This window comes from Dermacentor silvarum, chromosome 7 (genome assembly GCF_013339745.2).
Source record: "Dermacentor silvarum isolate Dsil-2018 chromosome 7, BIME_Dsil_1.4, whole genome shotgun sequence".
Lineage (NCBI taxonomy): Eukaryota > Metazoa > Arthropoda > Arachnida > Ixodida > Ixodidae > Dermacentor > Dermacentor silvarum.
The window spans coordinates 71,429,156-71,452,464 of NC_051160.1; the positions used below are offsets into that span (position 1 = coordinate 71,429,156).

At 46.7% G+C, this 23,309-nt stretch overlaps 1 protein-coding gene across 1 annotated transcript; it reads right to left on the reverse strand.

The window, feature by feature from the left end:
- Positions 1-3,533: 3,533 nt before the first annotated feature.
- LOC119458196 (uncharacterized) lies at positions 3,534-19,748 on the reverse strand. Its single transcript, XM_037720020.2, has 5 exons — positions 19,599-19,748; positions 16,506-16,638; positions 12,324-12,469; positions 7,582-7,714; positions 3,534-3,844 (listed from the first exon to the last, which is right to left on the reverse strand). Exons 1-5 carry the CDS (start codon positions 19,648-19,650, stop codon positions 3,580-3,582), a joined length of 729 nt encoding a protein of 242 aa, XP_037575948.1. The 5' UTR covers positions 19,651-19,748; the 3' UTR covers positions 3,534-3,579.
- Between the last annotated feature and the right edge of the window lie 3,561 nt (positions 19,749-23,309).

The following is a 23,309-nucleotide window of genomic DNA, read 5'->3' on the forward strand; positions in this document are numbered from 1 at the left end:
CACAGGTTAGACTCTCACTGGCGGAAAACTGTCTTTTATTTTACTTACATTTGCCTTTTTCTTTATTAGAAATGCCCTGTTTATTGAACAATTATTCGTCATCTATAATAGTAAGTTCAACAAGAGACCATTCATTTACCCTGTACTTTCCTAGCCTTAATTATCTATTGCTATCGCACGGTAGTTGCGAAAATCGAGCACTTCGGCTAGGCAGATGCTCCTTTCTCGTTGCAGTTGATGGAGCCATATGTGTGCGTATTCGATGTGCGGATTAGTTTATAAATGTGACGGTAGTGTACCCTTAGCAAGTTTTATGACAAAACCGTACCTAGAGCATTCGTTTTTTTGCGCCTTTCTAAATGAAGAAAGTTCGCACCATTAAAAAAGCAGACATAGAGCAACACATGCAATTCTGCTTGGAAATGATGAGAACATCGCAGAGAACCACAGGTAAACGTTCTTTCGAACTGTAAGCAAAATGTCGAAAGCTTTCATGGGAACAAATCAGTATATTGAGGAAACAGCAAATTGCCGTTTTTGAAAAAAAAAAAACCGGGACAACAGCTCAAAGCTACCTAGCAAACCCGTTGCAAGAAGCTAGCAAGAAAACCTATATAAGGGATTCTCAATATCGGTTTCTGTAGAACAATTTTTTATATTCACTGTCCCTGCGCTTCCAGTTTGTCGTTTAAGTCATCCTCACCACGCAATCTGCCAGCCTCCGGCTCAGCTCAGATGGTAAAGTGACCGTCCAGGAACAGAGCCAGCGCCAGGATTTTTCTGTCGAGGCGGCAAGCATCATTCTCCATGTTCGCTGTGGGTGCAGGTGGTCATCCTACTTGGCACTTGGCAACAGCGCTTTGAGACTTTTCGCACGTGTGTCACGTCGCATAGAAACGGGTTACCTATAAATGCGCCAGCACGCCAGTTTCCCTTATATTGTACAACCTTCTGTATGAGCCCAAGTCGTAACAGAACGCTGAGTACAGTAACTCAATTGTAATGTCGTCGCCGACATACTAATGTCGTCGCTGTTGTGGCGTTGTCGCACATTTTCTCGCATCACAGACACAGTTTCTCACCATCAACGTGAACATGAGTTCACAATGCTATATATGGTACTTGGGAAAAACACAGCCTCATTGTCTGGCAGGGAAAAACCAGTAAATGTATTTTTGCTTGTGAAGGAAAATTCCAGGAATTATGCCCGTACCACGTGTTTATTGTAGCGAGAAATGGTGCTAGTCCAGTTACCATGCCTCGCATGACGGGGGTTATTCCGTCTAGACAAAACAGTGGCAATGAAGCTGCAGTTATCTGCACATGGCGACGACTAGGAACTTCAAGTCATATGTCAGAGCAATTAACAGACGCGTCTAACAGAACTGTAAGAAAAGCTGTTAGACAGCGGGCTGTTTGGCTGCCAGATTATTGAGTCATGTTACCAGCACAATATAATCTGTACACAAAGAGAACGTGCAAACACCCTAAATGCTGGATAGTTGTTGTTGTCCATCGGTGGCGATTTGTGCATCTTCTCTTTGTGCCCCGTTTCTATTGCGATGACATTGTAAATCAAGAATTCCTTAGCAAACTCACCTATACTTCATCTAGTGTATGCTTAGTACTTTTTTTTACGGTGTTGAAAAGGGTCGGTTTTCCGAGCCGACCAGTTTTCGGCGTCGTAAAATTCTGGCCACACAGGAACGTAATACACGCGCGAAGCGATCAGCCTCACACTTGAGCGAAAACTTGAAGACCGTAAGTAAGAGCAAAATAAGCGAGGAACGCACGGGAAAACGTGCCTAAAAGTGAAACCTCAAATGCCTGTCCGCATTAGCTACAAAGTCGAGGAGCAAAAGTGATAGCCGCCGGGCAGGAACGCACAACCCTGCGATCCGTGTAGCTATATATGTGGTAGCGATCACGCGCGCGCGGACCAACGTGGACGCCATATAAATGAGAGGGTTAGAACCTCATTTACTGCCGATTCGATTCTCAGGGCCACGTGCGTGCTGATTACGCAGGCGTCGCCAGCAGTCCCTACAGCTACGGTCGCCAGTTCCTCTCTCACCTATACTTATCGTCTACGGTCATCACTTTATTTAGATTGGTCAAACACCAAAACATTCGCATTCCTCTTCCTTCCATTACGGCCGTGCGAAACGCTTGTCACGAGGCTGTGCTGCCGCCAGTCTGGAGAGTTTTACTGGACGCCAGCTGGCAAGATGTGTGCGGTGGTGCATTCCTTCGCCGTGTCGCTATTATCGTACTGAAACGTTTGCCCAACTTATTGTCAACATACCTCCCCGTATAACATCGAAAGCTTACGTTCAAATAGTATGGGTGAAAAGTCGAAGAAACAGCATCGCTTTCTTTAGCCCCACAAAGCCCACACGTTTCATTTTTATGTGCTGAGTTTGGTACCTCAAAAGGGGGCAGACTTTAGTGTGCGAAACTTAATATAAAGCCTATAATAGCGGTTCGCATAAGATGTGGCGAAGCTTTAGTTCGAGATAGCTGAACCATTGAATTAGTAATTACATAATTACTATACTAAATACATTCTAATTTACTAACATTTCATAGTTTTTTAGTACGGATATGTGCTCTGCATATTCAGAACTAAAAATGAACAAGTTTTAATTTTGTTTGGTGAGTAAATGTTTTTGGGCCTTGAAGGGTAAGTTGGATTACATTTGTAATGATTTTGTTGTCGACGTCTGTTCTTTACATTTTGGTGCAACAACAAAAGGGCATCTGTTGCGATCGCAGCTGACAATTTTTGAATGCTGGTGTTGTCACCTACTCCTGTTTTATTGTAAAATATGAAAATACACAAACACCTCAACTCGGTGGTGCAGTTGCTTCTTGCAGCTGCATTTGCTGCGTTTTCCCGGCTAGGATGTTGCCGAATTTCTCGAAATACTGACAGATGGGTGGCTGTTGAGGTGCCGGTTAGATTGCGGCATGTGTAATGCCCGTTGCGCAAGGGCGCGTGGACAGACCCCCTGACACATAACATTACTGCTTCTAACGGAACCTTCATATATAATCTACCAGGCTGAAATCAGAAGCAGTCTGCGCCTCAGTCTGTTCAATTGCGCCCCACCCACCCCTTCCCCTTATCTCGCAGTTTATCTGGATGTTATGTTGTGAGTGGATACACTCACGGCTCTGTCTTCCTAAAGAGGCATTGTTCGGACCCGTAGCTAGACGCTGCCGGTTGAAATTATGTTTCTTGGCCAAGTGGTATTCGTTACAATTAGTACATCCTATAAGGGCAGGCGATGTAATGCGTAGGATGGATAACCGGTGGACCATTAGAGTCACAGAATGGATACCAAGAGAAGGAAAGTGCAGTCGAGGATGGTAGAAAACTAGGTGTGGTGGTGAAGTTAGGAAATTTGTAGGCGCAAGTTGGAATAAGCTAGCGCAAGACAGGGGTAATTGGAGAACGCAGGGAGAGGCCTTCGTCCTGCAGTGGACATGAAAATAGGCTGATGATGACACGGGCTACGGGACGCGGAAAAACGAAGAAACGTGCTGTTTCTCGGACAGATTTATTTCCAGCCACGACTACGAACTGCCCCCTGTGGCTAGGATGGCCGCGTTTTGTATGGCTAGCTCGAAGAGGTCCTTGTTGCCAAAGTTTTCGGAATCCGGTGGCGCCAGTACCGGCAGCTCCTTGCAGGCCGTCGAGCCCCTCGAGTATTGGCCACACACTAGTCCCAGCACTTCCCCGAAGACCTCTTCCATGACGTTGTTCATAAATTCCTTTGCTGCGGTGTTGGGACACTGCGCCAGTGCATCGTCGAAGCAGTCCTGGCTCTTGTGGAACGCACTGCAAGCGCGAAAAGTTATGAGAGGCCCTATGTTTCAAATATACATTACAGCGTTTATAGACACTGTAATAAGATCAATCAATCAATCAATCAATCAATCAATCAATCAAATAATCAATCAATCTGTTAATTGTGAATTCAACAAAATTGAGCGCAGTGAGAAAAAAATGCAACGTGGTAGAGCAGCGTGGTGGTGGTTGTAGGGCAAAAAATATAAACAATGTGCGCAGGTGTGACAATATTATTCGAACACTCATTTGATGTCATGAGATGCGCACAGTACAACTTTTTCCAACTGTAGTCCTCCTATGTCCTGATTAAGTTATTGGGCTCGAGCCACCGTGGAACTCTTCTGCTGTGATACCGAGGTTTATGCTCACCTGGCCCAAGCCTCCACCACAACACACCGTCAAAATGGGGCTCTAGATGGTAGCAGAGCTTAGTCCTGTCTTGTGGACGCAACTGAAGCATGGATCTTTAGCGGACTTCCGTCACGCATGCCGACGTGCGGTACATCAAAGAATGCACCCAGGAGATACACCGAGGGGCGAACAAAGAACTCACAGGAGGATCAGGCGGAACAACTGCCATCTATGTATGCCAGGCTAACCTCACCTGCTTCAACATCATTACCACCGCCACCACTACCACCACCAAAGAAACCAGCGTGAAACATTAGTACAGCGTGAACAAACAGCCTTGCAGTGCGAGAACATTGGCCACCCGTACTGCGCATGCGCACGTCGAAAGAGGTCCAAGTCTCCAGGCCCAGACACGCAGTTTCGGGAATCATTCGCGCGGCGTGGACGAAACTTGGCGTGACGTAGTTGGAGACGGCCCATAAAGAAAGCTGCTAGTCATCAGAAGGAGGGTCATCCATCGTTCCTATTGTGTTAGGGGTTGTTTACTGGAAACTTACTTTGGAGTTAGCTTTCGCTTTGTAAATGATCTTGCAGCGGTGACGGGCTGTCAGAGGCTGCTCAGGGTTATTTTTCAGAAGGGTGCTGAATTCGAGGTAATGGGCATAGCTGTAGAGACGTGATTTCTTGTGACGTAGTTAGGACAGTCTAAGGTGCCAGAAAAGAATGCTTCGCGGATCTTCAACGCTCATGTAGTGTAAGTGGTGATCACATTTTTTAATAGCGCAGTAAAACAACCTAGACACGACATTTGTTTTCGGTGTACCGACTGGGGTGGTTTAGCAGTTATGTTGTTGCGCGGCTAAGCACGCGGTCACGGGATCTTAGCCGCAGAAGCCGCATTTTTACACGGGCGACATTTTCTTCTTCTTTTTGTGGTTTTACGTGCCAAAACCAATTATGATTAGGGGGCACGCCGTAGTGGAGGGCTCCGGATTAATGTTGACCACCTTGGGTTCTTTAACGTCCACTACAACGCAAGCACACGGGCGTTTTTGCATTTCGCCTCCATCGAAATGCGGCCGCCGGGGCCCGGATTCGATCCCGCGACCTCGTGTTTAGCAGCGCAACGCCTTAGCTGACTGAGCCACCCCGGCGGGTAAACGCAGCGGCGACATACAACACCACTCCGTGCATAGGGCGCACTTCATAGAACCCCAGGTGGTAAAAAAGTAACCCATAGTTCCCCACTACAGCGGGGCTTAGAATCAGATTACCGTTTTATAAGGTAGCCAGCAGGTATTTACACTGGCTAACCTCCTTGTATTTCCCGCCCTTTTTTTTCAGGCTCTCTTGGCATGTAGAAGCCCAGAATGGTTTGTTTTGGGTCCGAATGTTTTACTTGCACAATTTTCTGTAACCTAATTCCTTCGGCTTTCCATGCCGTAAAGCCAGGAGGCGGAGTCAGCATGTTAGGAGGGTGGCAAAGATGTTCATTCGGTGCCTATAAAACCACCACAATGTCAAATATAGTGCCCCAGAGAACTTGCGGCTGCGAAACCTCCGGCTTCGGTTCTATAAATCCTCAGGTCAGAACTTGTGAAGGTCCGTGGTTAAATACTTCAAAGATACCTAATTTTATTCCAAGGCGCGGATGACAAGAAAAAGTGCTTGATTATTGTCGAAAGTGGTACATGGAGTCTAGCGGAAGTGATAGAATAATACTCCAGCTTCTCCAAATCGCGGCTTTTACGACGTGCAGCGCTTTCGCAAGTGAGACAATGACATGAATGTAGAACATGATTGGCGATGCTACTCTGGGGAATTAGGCGCTTTCCCCAATCATTTGCACTATTGCGTTTATAATAGTAAAATTAGAGTCAGCTGATGATAATGACTTACCTATTTATACTCTAGACTTGAACATGAAAACAGGAATGTAGTTTGGCGTGCTTGATTTTGCTTTCGTATTTTATTATGGGAGAACTGACAAACTCCAGCGAATAGGCTCCGTCGGTGCTATCTATCTGCCGCGCCATGTGCATAGAGCCGTGTTTGTGCGGATACCGAAGGACCTCCTAGATCGGTTGCGCAGCGTAAGACACCTAAGCAAGGAACTGCCTTTTCAGTGATATTTTACACGCCAGCGGATATATCCCGTCTGTCAAATCAGCGATATTGTGTTAGGGGCGAAGCACCTTAGGGCCGAGCCTTGTCCCCCCTCGTAGTCGTAGTCGTCCATAGCTCTGGTTTGCATGGAGTCCGCTAGGGGCGCTGCGGTGTACGAGGGCGTTCGTTCCCGACGCGCGCTCTCTTTCTCACTTCAGCCATGGATGATAACGGTCGGTGCACAAGAGAATTCGTTCCCGACGCGCGCTCTCTTTCTCTCTTCAGCCATGGATGATAACGGTCGCTTCTGATAACGGCGCGCCCGCTATGAACGAAAAGGCGAGAGTGGCGGCTCAACTGCAAGCGGAGTGGAGGGCTCGCAGAACTGCTGCAGCACGGCTACGCCGGCATGTGGACCCGGAGCTGAGGGCTCGCGAAGCTCGCGATTGAACTAGGGAGCCTACATGCAATGCCGTAAAACGGCGTTGCATGTAGGCTCCCTAGATTGAACCGAGCATCGGCGCCACCAACCTCAGGTAGAGAACGCTTCCGGCGTTTTGCCGCCGCTTCCCGCGCTCTCACCGCCTCTGGGTCAGCTTGCCGGTGTCGGGGGATTCACGGTTACCCGACAGATCCCCCGGTGCTTCGCCCACTGATCATGATTCACTTCGGGGATATGCGGTGTTTTTTTTTTGTCGTCGCGAGGGAAGCGAGTGCCGGAGGGGGAAGGCGCCTGGAGGCGAAGAAGAGAATCGCCGCGTTCGCACCCTTTCCGATTTTGCTTCGACGCCGTGGTACTTACAGTGCATGTTGGCGGCGTCTCTTTGCATATGTAGCAATATGCGCTTTCCCTGTGGCACACAAGGTGTCGCACCCTCGAGGTCAATGTAGCGTCCGCGACCGCGTTCGCGCCTTTTCGTTTGTGCTTCGACGCCACAGTGCTCGCTGTGCACGTTCGCGGCATCCATGCACTCGCGCGCAACCCGCGTTCTCGAAGTGAAACGTCACTGTAACTTTTTTGCGCCCAACTAATCTGCTGGCACAAGAAACGTTCCCGAGTCTTCAGAATTGCGCTGTAACAATCCGGATTTATTCAAGCTTGCAATACGTCGCTAATATGTCAGTATGAATATCAGAGCTTGGGTCTAGACACTGTGTGTACTAAATTGAACATTTTGTTGAGGACACTGCTCGCTTGAAATATCATGACGCCCCATCGTTTGTGGCCGAGTCAACCACAGTTGCACCAGTGGGAATACTGCACTTACCAACAGGAGTAATGAATGACCTCCTTTTGCGGCGCAGCCACCAGACCGGTTTCCATGTCGTCGCGCATCGTGGCCATGCAGGTGTGCAGCTGGTCCCCAGCTTTATTCATGCACCCGATGCCCTTGCGGTACACTGCGAGAGACCAAGTCCCACAGGGTGCAGAAGCAGAGAGGCATAGTTAAAAATGGCGAGTGAAAAAAAAAGAGAAAAACACTGCCGACGCTAACTATGCGAGCGCATACGTTTGATATTCTTGTTTTCCTGTTTCACTCTTTTGTGTAACAAATTTCAATTTGAAGACAGCAGCTCGTGCGGTCCTTGCTTCACCTGGCGTCCATGTTCTTTCGCGCTGTGCAGCTATAACATGAATTGATAATATAGCTGCGCATGAAGACAGAGTTGTTACAAATACAAATATATTACCTTACAGCGACAGCAATTCCAACATCCAAAGTGCTAGTTTTCTATGTTAGTCTTTCTGACAGTTCCTTTTGTTACGGCAACGAGAACGGCCATCGTCTGGAATTCTCACCCTCAGCTTCGCTCTTGCAATAGGGCGAAGAAAGAACATTACAGCAGATGCAACGCACTTTTTGGAATCAACGCTAAGCGAAGCACAAAACGTTGATTGAAACGCTTCGTTTAAATGCTATGCAAAATCACACATCATGTGTGTAACTTTATGTTCTTTCCAAGAACGTTTAAAAACGTTTCACATTCTGATCCCATCACGGAAGTTTTGTGTCATTTGAGTTCGCGGCAACGTCCAGTCTGTTCACCCGGTCTGTTCGATTTGCCTGCACTTCGTGAACTATTTCAAGCAGTGCTGCACTTCGCCGCTTGTTTAAGCGGTGCAAGTGTGGTACCCTCTGCACGGTGGCGTTCGCTTTGAAAGTGCAGGTAAAGTTCAGGCCCAATTCTTGAACTTTCAGTACTGCAGGAATTGTCAGTGCCGGTGCCATACTGCAACGGAGCTGCAGAAAACGTCTCCGGCGCTATGGAAGCAGATGGCGCTACAAGAAATACACATATGACCATGCTCCTGGATGGCTGTATACTGACAGAAATTGCCTCGTGAATTGGCAACGACAGCATTCATTTGCACGATAGAAGCCAGTATCTGTACCTGTCTCTCGAATGTGTACATAGAGAGGCTGGAAAAGATGCTTAAGCACAAATTCAATGCAGTTTCTTGCGACTTCTTTACAATAGAGAGGTATACCAAATTGTGACGAGGTGGAGCTTACGCGTCAGCATTGCAACTAGACTGCTATCAACTTGTTAGCAAACAACCTGTTTTTTACAAAATCACAGTGTAAGCTATGCGAGCGTGGCTGCTACTGCCGGAAATGAGTTCAGTTAATTACGTTGTGGCGTTTCACGTGCTAAAACCACGATCTGATTATGAGGCACGCCGTAGTGGGGGACTCCGGAAAAATTGGACCACCTGGGGTTCTTTACCGTACACGGTTGTTTTCGAATTTCGCCTCCATCGCGAGTTCAGCTCCAGAGGAATCACTGAAGTCTGCTTATTTTCAATGAGAAGCATTCTTTGCCTAATAATAAGCACATTGTTAAGAGACAGGAAGATATCGGTGTGCATCAGAGAGCAAACAGGGATAGCCGATCTTCTAATTGACATTAAGAGAAAAAAATGGAGCTCGTCAGGCCATGTAATGCGTAGGGTGGATAACCGGTGGACCATTATAGTTACAGAATGGATACCATGAGAGAAGGGAAGCGCATTCTAGGACTGTAGAAAACTAGGTGGGATGGGGAAGTTAGGAAATTTGCAGGCACAAGTTGAAATCAGTTAGCGCAAGATAGGGGTAATTGGAGATCGCAGGGAGATGCCTTCGTCCGGCAGTGGACATAAACATGGGTTGTTGATGATGATGATAATGATGCACATTGGGATGGGTATAGGAAGCTTTCTGTTTCGCATCATCTCGTCTACGTGTCTTTAACTCTGGGCCCTGAACCTGGATCCCCCAGCACAAAAGACTGACCCTCTGTCAGTTATGCCCCCCCCCCCCCCAAAAAAAAAAAAAGAAAGCATACTTCTTTCGCGTCAATGGTAACTAGATCTTTGCAACGGTTCCCGCGTGCGTCACGTCGCACAGCAATAATATCTTTGAAAAGAGACAGAGATTGAGGGTGCGCGCCAGCTTCCATTAAGCCACAGACGCTGGCATGGATGTTGTAGCGCCATAAACATCGGCTAAGATCGTAACGAAAGTCGTTGTGGCGTTTCTTCGCCAGAGTAGAATAAATCAGTCATCTTTACACCGGCATTCCGTTGCCATCATGCTATCGTTTCTGCTGTCGTCACATAGACTATCACTTCGCACACGCAATCGCTCGCCTTAAACGCACATGTTGGTTAATCTGCTAACGTTCTGCAAAAGCCGAAACGACGCTGTATCGCCAGCTACCTGCAAAGTGCTTCGCGTAACATCGATGCCCGCAACGCATGGGATGTGCGTTATCTTTCATTCTATTTTCGTATGTAAAACTATTCCAATTCGTACCCCTGACATAAGCATTCTGAAGTGGGTCAGCTGGCATATTATCGGAATGGTAAAGGCAATCTTCTGCTTCTTGCAGCGGTGGTCGATTATTTAAGGACTGATCGACAGGATTCAGCGCGCGCTGCGACGCAAGTTCGGAGACTGATTGCCGCTGCTTCTCTGTGACGTGGCACTCTCGTCCCAAGGGCCGATTAGCAAGACGTCACCGGCTTCGACTGCTTATAAAAAGGCTGTCAGCTCAGCGCCTAGACACAGTTTGGCAGCGGGGCGCAAGCAACCAGCACTCTACTGATTATTCTGCTTCTTGCAGGTGAGTTATGCCTCTAGTTTTCGCTGCATCTAGTTTTATGCACTGAAGCACAAAGTTAACTGGAATGGCCATGCATTTCGTCGGACACTTCGAAAATTAATATCTCGAAACTGGTTCAGTCCTGAGAATGCGTTTCAAGTGGATATGCCTCGCGAACTCAGCGGCTATAATTTGTTGATCGAAAGATGTGACGCAAAATAATTAACTAAAAAGTTATTTAATGTAATTATGGTAATTTTTCAATCAGGCGTTTTAATTTCTCGTGGAAGTAATGGCCGCCTCGTCGAGTAGTTTAGATCAAGGATTAAAATTGTGCTATCTCCCACAGACAATTAAAAAAATTGTTGCAGCTAAAATGAAACACCCTATATGCATGGAAGGAGCGTGGTAGAGAGGAAAGGCAACGTGAGAAACTCGTTTGGACCTTTACATCGCGTAGCATGTGCAGAATATACCCTCTGGAGCTGCCTGGGCGTCGCCACATAGCGTTATCACCACTGTAATTATCCGTGACCCCCGGCAAAAGCAATAGAAACTGCAGCATTTACCTTTCTACTAGCGTGCAAGTCCAGAGGGGAGGTAGATAGACTGGGAGAGAGGAGGGGAAGAGGAGGCAGAGAATGGGTAGAACTGGCGCAATCGCGAAACGAGTGAATAAAAGCATTGACACTCTTTTCTCGCAGTTCCCATACAGAGGGAGAGGGAAAAGATGTCGTGAGAAGGCACGGGAACGCTACTACTATAGACCCGACAGCGGTTGCGGGCAAGCTGAAGGTATGGTATACTACGTTTCTGCTATTTTGAAAAATAAACATCCTCCAAATTTCTCAAGCGGAAAACTGACACAGGACGTGCAGACGCGAAGCCGCAAGAAAGCACCGTAGGGTCTAGGCGACACTACGGAAGCGGTCGCACGTCAATCAACACCCCAGTGCCCACCGCGGTAGCTTTTCCGCTATGGCATTAATCGAGGTCGCGGGTTCAATCCCGACCACGGCAGCCGGACGGGAGCAAAACGCAAGAACGCTACTGAACTTAGATTTAGGTGCACGTAAAAGAACACGAGGGTGTCAAATCAATCCGCAGTCCGCCACTACGTCGTGCTTCATAATCCGATTGTGGTTAGTGCACGTACAGGCTCACAATTCAGTTAAAGCTTAACACTTCTACCCCGATGCGATTTGCCATGTGAGGCAATGATAATGCTAAACCCTCTCGGAGATTATGAACAATGGCACATGGCAACTGGCTTAAGCAAACACGTCTACTTGCGTGTTCGGTGTACTATTCACACAAACAGCAATGGTGCATGCCAGGTAACGTTTAACACCAACTTACTACTCTCGTATTGGACTAAACACAGAAGAAGTTATACATTCGCCGCCAACGTTACCGCTAATTATCGTCAATCGAAGCAAACAGCACAGAAAGATTCGCGCACATCGATTCCCACAGTGCATTGGATCCGCATAGCTTTTTTCTTCTAGGAAGTTTTCATTCATCATTATTTATTTATACGATACTGCAGACACCGTGCGGTCCAAGCAAGACGGGCCAGAACTAAAACAAACAATATTCGGAACGCCAAGAAACAGTAGTGAAAGTCAACTTTAAGGCTAGACAGTATTAAAACCGTCTGGTTGGGTAGAAAAAACTTGGTAACTGCAGTTTCCATGCTCGCACATGTGGCTTGTTGCCGGCCCAGTAAAATGCAGTCATAATTTACCGCCACGTGTTAACGACTACAATAAAGGAAAACGAGCTGAAAATTCTCGAAGATGGTCCTCGAAGTCGCATTCATTAGCGCTCACCTGTTTCTTACGGAAAGGTTTGCTTTAAAAATCTACAATGAAAAAAAAATCTTGCTCTAAGCTCCGCAAAATGATGGAGTGTCACTCACGTTCATTCTGCTCGGTGCCTTCAGTGCAGACGGCTTCGTATTCTTCCTCCATAGCTGTCAAGCTTAGGAGGGCAGCGACTCTTGGAAGACCCTCCAAGCAGTCTTTCGAGAATTCTAGGGCACATGACAGCTGATTTGACAGGTACCTGCAACGATTGACAATGAGGCCTACTGAGCCATTCTTGCACACATCTAAAAGTTGTAAACACGCATTGAATATGCGTAGTGGATAGACTGCGCCAGAGAATTATAGCTGTACGTAAAAAAAAAGTAAAAACGTTCAGGATGCTTCACTTCGCCGGAGTGCTTGGGCGATGTGCGCACGAAGTTTTCCTTATTTTTGCGCTATCGGGAAAATGAATGCTTGCGGTCTATTTATGTGTGGTGCCCTTCCCACAAAATGGCACAGGCGTTGTCAAGTTATGAAAATAAACTTAAAAGTATAGGATAACCAAGCCTTCTGATATACATGCACAAAACGAGAGTAGAATTGTCTATGGAACCCTCCCGCGCGAAATGCTTTCTTATTTTAGTGTTTCTGTTACTGTACGTAGTGGCATTTTGTGCAAGCGCACACCTTAATATGTATTAGTTACATGCTCATCGTATTTGGGGCTCCTCAGCTTGCTTCTTAAGCTAACACAAGTCCGTACCTCCTAAGATAATTTTTATTCGTGGTGAATTGTCACGGCATTGCCTGTGTTCTACAGCAAGAGAAGTACTCCTATGCAAGCGCTGACGTATCTTGCTTTGGAGCATATTAACCCCAGCTACAGGGCTCACCATCATATTTACACTGATGGCTACGTTAAGCCTACGTTATCCGTCATTGGTGTCTGGATTCCATGTGCGAGTGCTACTTGCTCTGTCACTCTCAATCGCCGACTTCAGCTACAGCCACTGAGCTAACCGCACCTCAGGCAGCTCTTGTTTACACCATAGGCCAGACAGCAAGTCTTGGGTCATCCTGACCGACTGAGGAGCGGCCCTGCAGCTCCTGAAGTCGCAACGCACGCAGGAGCAACCCGTCATGGATATCAGACGCCCATGCATGAAAGCCTGCGAACTCCATCACAAGGTTGTTTTGCAGCGATAACTAGCCAACTGCGCTATACAAGACAAAGTCCAGGCTGAATCCGCTGCCAAAGCTCCACGTGACAGTTCGAGAGAAATGGTCAAGATATCTGTCTCCAGAAAGTACGCGGCGACGCTGGTATCTGTATGCGCTTGGCGTTTACAGCGATCCGGCCCTCTGGACAGATGCAAGTCATCAGTACGGACCCGTATATAAAATCAATCCATCTTGTAGCTTTCTTATATGCCGCGAGGCCTCGCAGCAAGACAATGCAAACACGCCTTCGCCACATCAGACTCAACGTGGCGTACACGAACTACTTCAAGTGCAAGATTCAACTGACGGACTCTCCAATGTTATCTGACTGTAACGCGCCTGAAGAACTGCAACATGTTCTGCCTGACTGCTGTCGCTACTTGTCAGAGAGTCTTCGAAGCGACACTACAATTGCAGCGGGACTCGAGTTTGGAATTGCGGCAAAATTACGACCCGTGGCAAAGCGCCACCTGCCGGTCACGTGCCATGAAAGTGCTGCTGATGTTCTTGCGGCCCACAAGCTTTAGAGAAACTTCATAAATATTGCTATGGTGTCTATGCATGTGCGTGTAACCGTATGTGCTCTTAATGTGCTTATACGATCACTGCGTATATCATGATTATAACCGAGCGCCTCACACAGGCGATCAGCCAGGCTAACATCTCCAGCGCATCATTCAAGCTCGCATCTCTCTCTTCCTCTCTCTACTGAGATGATTCTTAAGAACTACTTGTGTTCTTGCTGCTTTGCTGCAGCACGTTGTCAACAGATTTATTTGTTACTTATGATGCGCATTTTCGAGTTTGATTGTGCACCTGGTATAACACGCGCTCCTATTTTAGTGCTTATGATGTATTAAATCTCACCTCCTCGGTTTAATGCGGTTTATTAAATAAATAAAGAAATTCGGCAGAATTAACCCATCTTGCGATGACTGTTGGCGTTTTGCGTTGAGCATTGAATCAATGCAGCGACACAACGCATTACAGCCGTAGAAGCGAGTTATGTAGGAGGCGTGTACTGCAGCGGGACTCTTCTTCAGCGCTTCCTAAGAACACTCGGCTCCATCTAGCGGTGCCACCGCGAAGCCTGAGCGTGGCCTCCGAAATGCACAGCGCGCCGGTGTACGCAAACACTAGAGAGAGAGAGAGAGAGAGAGAGATTGCGGCTGTGAAGAGGAAGAGGCGCTCTTTTCTGCAGCCCTCTAGGGAGCACGACTCAGCGCCTTGAGGAGGAAATGCACCATGCGGCTGCCGGGCTCCTCTCTCGCGCTTCTTTCTAAACAGGCTGCACCATCTAGTGGTGCTGCCGTGAAGTTCGAGCGTGGCCTCCGAGACGAGAAGCGTGGCGCGCCGATGCCTGCGAACGCTGAGAAATGTTCCGTCGCTTGCCGCGCGCTCAGTGGCCCATACTCAATGGAGAGGTTCATTCAAGAGTGGCACATACTCAGTGGATTCATGGCGCAGCTTGCTAAAGCGTTGGTGTGAAAGACGTTCACTGAAGCGGCACGTACCGGGTGCATTTGTGACGCAGCCTGCTAATGCACCGGCTAGGTGTCCATCAAGGTTTCTGTCGTCACAAAGGTCCCTTGAGGTCCCTTGTGACGTTAGTTTCATTGCGCTCAGCATCGGAGAAACTTAAGGGCTCTTTTTTTGTCATTCAAGAGTGGTACATTCTCATTGGCACATACCTATAGTTACCCGAGTTGGTGTTGGTCGTGGAAGCCTATAACGAACGTCGAAATGAATCGTATGTGACCCGCAGTGGCACAAGATGCGCACCATTGGACTACATATATACAGTCGCAAATCTAGCATGCTTACGTTACCAATGGCCGAAAAGTATCGCTTTTCTGCCGGGTTCCCAATTCCGTGTCCTAAATATTGGAAACAATATACACGGCAGCTGTCGATATTCCAGATGTGAGAAAATCAGCGCTGGACAAAGGACGCATTGCATTCATTGCCAGCCACTGTCACGTATGTCTGGGGCAAGTGCTTCGCACAGATGAGGACTGGATCATTCCAAATCACACCGCCATCGGAAACATGTCTCCTATCGTACAGTGTCTTGACTTTATTACCGGACATTATCACCACAGAATTAATTCTATTTTACGCGTATAAACGGAAAATCGCATCCCCGTACCTTGGCCATCCTTGCTCTAATTGGCGGAGTGCTGCGCCGTTTCTCACGTCCCCGGTTGCAATGTACACTGCTTGGGGGCCTTCAGTGGCGCCCCTATAGGTGAGCTCACCGCGTATGGAACGTCCTATCATTTTGTAGTAGCTGTATAGGCCTGGCATATTCCGAATGAAGCCGTCTAGACTATAAAGTATACCTAGAGCTTGGATCGAAGGTATCCTGTGCGGACCTATGTGTAATAAACAAAACTATTCCGCAAAGGTTCCTTCGAGTGATATAGAGTTCGCACTGAATGTCGAAAATGTATTCTGTTAAAAAAATCTAGATATAACTGCGTATAGGAGAAGAACAAATATATGTAATATTTGTCGATTGTGAGCTGTTTAAATAAATTCCAAAGATGACTTCATTGGCAGCGATCTTCCATAGATTTTCGGTTGCTATAAATTTCTAGTGAAAAACTTGTGTTTGTTTAATCGAACAACCCTGTGTTCCCTTTATGTCGGATAGTTCGGGTATATGAATAGTATTCGCGGGTCTGCATGTTCTATTACAAAGAAGGGAGAAAAATTGAAGCTGCAGCTTCATACAGAAATTCGCGAATAAACCAATAACGATCTAGACTGTTTTTTGGACAGTTTTTTGTTGTGGAATTTTTGGACTCGGTCCAAAAATTGGTTCCACAATACATTGGTGTCTCTGAATCCAACGCATAATAAATGCCTATATTTATGACGTTAGTTACTAAGTGAATGTTTATAGCAGGTCAGTTTTAACGAAGGTTTGTCTGAAGTCCTTTGCTGTATTTTGGCACTAAGTATTGCAACACGGTTTTTCTAGAGTGCAAACTGGAACCACGCTAAAACAACATTTACAAGTAGGAGCAACCAGCAAGAAACAATATTTATGCGCCTGGAGTTCATACTTGCAATTGTTGAGGAATTCTTGTCCACTCTCGGGGAGTTGTGTGACGTTGCTATAGATGAGGAAGTCCGAGCCGCAGTCATTCAGCTGTTTTTTAGTGCAGCCAGGCTTGAAAGGAAGCTCTTGGCACAGGGCTGCGTGATATGGCGCGTTTGAGTTGTTCAGCGTTGTACGATTTGACGGAGCAAAGATAGAAATGAAGGAATAGAAAACTATGAGCTGATCAGTCTTACGCGTTAAAGGTGAGTGAGTAATGGTGAGCGGTGCTGCCTTGTTGGCTATGAGACTGCAATAAATGCTGCCATACAAACCCGCTGCATTTTGACAGGAACCTCCCCCCCCCCCCCCCCCTAGTGCACTTGAATAACACTGGTAGAACGCCGGTAACCTCCGAGAACGCGTTAACAGGCCCTCACGTAACCTAAATATTCTTGTAGAGTTAAAAGCGCAGATCAAGCACATGTGTCGTTGAATTTCTCATCCTCTGGCTCTAGCCTTGTATTGGATGCAATGCTTGTGCTGTGAAGGAACAAGAACAAAAATGCCCGCCACTTAGCGGAAACATATACCAGATTAAGAAAAGTGGCCACACGTCCGTATGTGAGACGTCTATAACGCTCCTTGCGAATAACTCGACTTTTACGGCGCATTAAGGGCTCGACCTTGCACTCTGGTCTCTTTGTGACTTTATATTGTAGTGTGGTATTTCGCGTGGCATATTCAGTACTGCTTGTTTTACGCGTGCGTGAGTTTTATAAAAGTAAAGCGATGCATTGGGATACTTGGTGAATGTTCATAGTTTCTTGTTGCGCTTTGTATTTGGTGACAAGGACGGGAACAAAGACGACGACAACCGAGGGTGCGCAAACTCACAACTGGTTCATTCATATCTTGTGATGTGTCATGTAAATTTTGAAAATCAAACATGCAGAGGGCATGGGGAAGGGCCGAAAGAACAAGAAACAAAATTGTCCAGATATCTGCATGCTTCGCTGCAAATGACGTCGAAAGACGATAGTCTTCTGCCGCCCCTGATACGTAACACCCTCTGTTATCGCCCCTCCTACCCCTCACGCTCTTCCCCTCCCCTCTCACTCCTCCCATGACGGTTGCAATGGAGGTTTTGCTGAATTCAGCTCAAATTTCCTGCGTTCGCCCTGCTGTCTCGCCATCTGTTGCGACCTTTTATTGCTGTTGGCTTAAAGCCGGCTACAGAGCCGCGGCTTCAGTCGGCTTGTTTTTAACGCGTAGCGTCTCTTCGACACCACTTCTAACGCGTTGATTTTTTATTTACTAACGTAAAAACCTGTCCGATGTGTTTTCTTAATTAAATGAACGCTGCGAATCACGGTTATGTACAGAGACTTTGCATGAAATAGGGGTTTCCTTTGCGCTGAATAAGGTTGACGTGTATGACCCCGGGCGAACGGTGATAGTAGCTTGGTTGGTTTTGGCCGGGTGGTTGAATCGAGTGACAGACAGACAGACACACAGTTTTTTTTTGCGTTTAGGTAGCCCAAGAAAGACTATCGTCTTTAAAAAAACCGAAAGGAAACACCCAAGAAACACAAGTTGAACCAGATGCCTCCATGAGTCAATTATGCATAATCCAGACTAGTGTGGATCACCCTGTAGGAATGCGATTTCTGCTTGCGTGAGCTGTAATGAGGGCATGCTGACACATTCGTCGTTTTCCGCGATGATTAAACGTGCTTCTTTGATCTCCCTGATATTTTTGTTGACACCGCGTGCAAGCAACTCGGTTTCACTGGAGACCGGTGCGCATGAGCATCGCTTGCAGTGCTCTGCAAGATGGCCTGCTCCCTGCGACTGTTGGCATGCATATCGGTGTTCGCGGAGACGTTCGTTGATGCAGTGCCCAGTCTGACCGATGTATTCTTTACCACAGGATAGGGGGATACTATACACGACCTTTTCCGCACATTGCACCCATGCATCTTTGTGCCTTACGTTACACTGTACCTTCTCCGCCCGATTATCGTTTGCTTTTTTGCATAATTCCTTAAGCTTGTGTGCCGCGGAAAACAGAACAGGGACACCATGTCTTTAACCTATCTTATTATATCGGTGCGAAATTCTATGCGAGTGCGGTATTACTACTGATTTGTTGTGGTCGACTTTTTCTTTCTGCTTGGCAGTCCGCGGGATATTTGTTTCTTTCAGTAGTTTTTCGCTGATTCCTACTGGCATGCTTTCAGGGTATAACCACTGTCCTTTAATATTTTTAACTGATTGCGAAGGCTATGCTCCACAAGATGGTGACAGAATTTCTTGACGGCCTTTCTGACGCATGAAGATGCAATGCCTCTTTTAATCAGCTTAGAATGATTTGAGTCGAAGCTAAGGATCAAGAAGAAAGGTAGGGATCAAGATGAAAGAAAAAGCCGGCCTCAACAAAGCAATTGTAATACCGTGTTATAAGAGCTTCGTGCCGCAGAATTTTGTAAAACACTTATGTCAATACATATATGCATTTTATAGATTTGTGTCTCAGTGGCACATGTCTATTCTGAAGGATTGGTCAAGAATGGGCACTTATTCAATGGCTCGAAACTGGGGCTGCCCAAATATAAGAAACTTAGGAAAAAGCAAGGCAGTCGCTGATTAGCGTTCGGTATTATATCAAGAGGTCTTTGAGATTTAGACATATCTATTAGCCAGCACTATATGAAGAGGTTTTATGTCCTGATTTATTATATTTTTTTATTACACGCAACAAAAGTGCTCTCACTGGCACAATTTCGTTTGTCAACTTTGCGTAATATAAGCCGACGTGTTTGGCCCTATCATGTGATATACCCACCCAGCGATCCGCCGACCGACGCGAGTCTGTTTGCGGCTGAATATAAAAATGCTTCTCTTTAAGAACGAGACAAACAGGCCCTTCTGTTTCAGCAAGCATATCTTGGAACCCGAAGAAGAGCACCCGTGATGGTCACAAAGTCGAGTAACCTTATGTAATAAATGTATTTCATCATTTTAAATCTTCAGAGGTGTTAAACTTTTTTTTACGACGATGCAAAGTAAGAGAGCCCATGAGCACTAATATCGTAGAAGCATGAACTACACTTACCATATGTAATGAAGAAAACAGCAAGAAAGGTGGTCGACCAAGTACGGAGCATGTTGTCGTGCAAGTCTAGTCTTCTCTGTTATTGTCGGTGAATTGAGCTAGGATTCTGCGCTGCCGAACGGCTCGAAACTCAGGCGCCGTAATCAAGGAAAGTCCCTACCGTAAACAAATATAAACGGGCAGTGTTTTCCTCGCTTAGATTCTGCCATGATTGCAGCCATCACGGATGCTACGCGCTACCACACCCCGTGCCCACATTAATAAATGTACCCAAAGTGTTTTTGCTTAGTCACTTCTTTTCTCTTCTTTTTTTTCCATTGGGTGTCTTGATGATAGGGCGATATCGCTGTTTGCTCTTTTTCATCGAGTCTTGATGTCCTGGTTCCTATAACCGAGTAAGTAAGGCAGTTGCCTGTTTCTGGCTTTGAATACATTCAGTTTGGCACTGACGGTTTTAGTCTCAGGCTATGCCAGAGCCATTAGTTACTACGTCTGCTAAAACACAACGATTGTTAGTAGTGACAGGGGATATGGCAAAATACTGGAGGTAGGCTTTCGTACAGTATTGAGTCGCACTGCACCTAATGGCCGACCTCCCGCTCACGGGGCGCTCGACAATCATCTGTAAGGCTATCATGTCAGCCGAGGGTAGGCTTGCAAACAGTGAGGATGTAGTAGGATAGCGCGCCAGTACTTGAGCTCTAGATTTACTTTCACTTTAAGGGCGACGTCCGTATCACGTATTGGTGAAACACGATGTGTGCGGAAGTGACCGAGCAGAATTTTGCATACACACTTTCGGACTAAAATCTGCGCATTTGGTGTGCTTCTTCTGGTACTGAATTTAAAAATATATGCTATCAGTGGTCTTCGCATAAAAACACCGTCTTTTTATGTTGTCTGTGTAACACTCTATGAAATGTTGCACAGCTCGCTGGAAATGCATGCAGGTTAGCCTCCTTCACACGAGGGCTCATGCCCTCCGAATGACGTTGCGCCACGTCACGACTTTTTTTTCGGTGGCATCACTGTGGAAACCAAAGTCGTCATTCCCATGGAAGTTTTTGGACCGAAGAAAATGTTATTTGAACTAATGTTATTAAAATACCCTGCATGGTTATGCATTTACCTGGTACGATCGAGTGCAAATCTCGCTGTCATTTTTAGTGCTGCAAAAATACAAGTCCGAAAATGCAATTCATAAAAGTGACATACCCTTAAAGGTGTCACTCTGCTCAAGAGAGTAATCTTTGCCTTTCTTCAGGGTGCTTGCTTTCAATAATACAAGAACTGTACGTTAATGTCATGAAAAAGGTACCCACTTGTTAGTTACACTAAGCAAGCGCACACAGTTCCTGACAGGCGAGCGGCGCGAGCGGAAACACCCAAGTGAATGATGCAGATGATTGTTATGGAACAAATTGAAACCAATAAATTAAAGTTTAAAGACTCTACGTTGTTTTCTGTTCATGGGCATACGTACCGATTCCCAAGAGCACTGTGTCATGCTACAGATGCTATAAAATCTAATATCAGAAGAATGCGGTAGCAACGCTGCACTGAACATAAGAGAGGCTAAAGCACTTAAATGTCACATCAACATATACAAATGCAAAATCACATAGGGGGAAGACACTTGAATTCAGCTTACAACAGATGACCCTTGTCTGATAAATAGTCACTAAGAGTATTACCAAGACTCGCTTTCCGAAATATCTAAACCGTACGCCGTTGCAAGGCGCTTACCATGAACGTGATATTTTTGAGCGTCACAGACCTGTTGTCTATTTCCATTTGATGACACATCAAACGACTCTGTTATTTACACTGTCGTGACCAACCTAATAGAAAAAGGAGAACATCCTCTCCCACGTGGGCAGAAGTACATAGTGGACGAATATCTTAGCAAATGTTATGCGGAGATATGTTTCATGAACGTGCGACCGAAGCTGAAACCGGTCAACGAATGTTTTAGGTCTGCTAATATCCAATGTGCGCGGCATACTAATTGAAGCAAGGGTCAACGCAGAATGTACTTGAAGTTTTATTGCGACAGCAATTATATGGACACTCCAAGATTTCTGCCGTCGGTGTCGCCATCATCGCCATCGTCGCCATCGTCGTCGTCACCGTGAGGTTCCGCATAAAGTTCAAGGGCGATAAAATCGTCACCGCGCCCCGTATGATGCATGCGTGAGTGAAAGCACGCGAGGGACGCGCGCTTTCACGGAAAGCGAACGCACGGCGAAGAGTAAATGCGACTTCTGTCGCTCGAAATGCCCTGAGGGCATGGGAGGGATGGGAGGGAGGGTGAGAGTAGAGGCGACGTTTAGCTGCGGCACCAACTGCGTATCTTGCGACCGGGCGCAAGGGCGACTTTAAAAAAATTATTAAAGCCATAACTATCAGTAGCCTTCGTGCTTTGACAGAAGTCCCGATGTTATGCTCTGCCCTTGCGCTGCTCACATGTACAGTATGTTTCACACTTAGGGGAAATCTCGGAGCGCATTGCATCGCGATGCGGCGAGCGCTGGAGTCGGGCGCCGGAAGCAGCTTGCGCAGGCGCAGACGCTCGAGGCGCGTTATCTTGCGTCGAGCTGTCGACGCGGTTGGCGGCCAGCCGCGTCGAGCAGTCGACACGGTATATATATATGAACGAGAAGCAAGGGAACCGACGGACCCGATTTGATTAATCATAGCATAAGAAGCCAAAAAAAGTTACACCAAGGACAACATTGGGGAAATTAGTTGTACTTACTAATTGAAATAAAGAAATGATAAATTAATGAAAATGGATGAAAAACAACTGGCCGCAGGTGGGGAACGAACCCACGTCTTCGCATTACGCGCGCGATGCTCTCACCATTGAGCCACCGCGGTGCCGTTTTCCCATCCACTTTCTGGGGTATTTATGTCTTACAATTAGAATTAACCCTGGGAGTTTTAGCCAGCGCCACCAGTCACAAACCTAGGCGGCGGATGTGGAACATCCTTTCTGCCGCAGGCCTCACGAGTACGTGATCTTCTTGGGTGAAGGCAACTGGTCAATAAACCCCCATAGACTACCTGAAGGCATCAATGTTGCTGGATTCGAGCCCTCGTTATGTAATGAACGAGAAGAAAGGGAACCGGGGGGCCCGATTTTATTAATCATATCCATTGCCCCGCTACGCCTCCTCCTCGGCTCGCTGTTGTCGCATGCGTTCGATATCTCGAGTTAGCTCAGCGTCGTAGTTAGCAGCACCCGACCGCAAACATGTAAAACACAAACATGTAACCAATAATTGAGAAACGCTTCAATACAGCGTCGGGATTAATCCACTGCTAAACACCGGGGTTGCACGTTTCAGCTTCGCTGGTGAACCATCTGTACGGAGTGCTTGGGTGGTGTTTTTTTTTCTCACTCCCACGCATCCTACTTTTGCAAAAATAGTGCATTTTGAAAAGTGTGAAGTATGAGTGTGATTCAATTTTTGTAGGGCACTTGTTGTGGTATAAGTGTCATGATGTGCGCTTGGTCGTCATCGACAGATGATCAAGGAGTTGCGAATTTACGGCGCTGCGTGAACTGTGTATGCAATTAAGACGACGACGACGACTTGCCACGTGGCTATGGCGCGAGCGCGCTGAGCGGCGCAAGAAAAAAGGAAAGGAATCTGAAGAAGAAGAAGTCCGGAAGAGACAATTACAGATATAGCATGACATTTATAT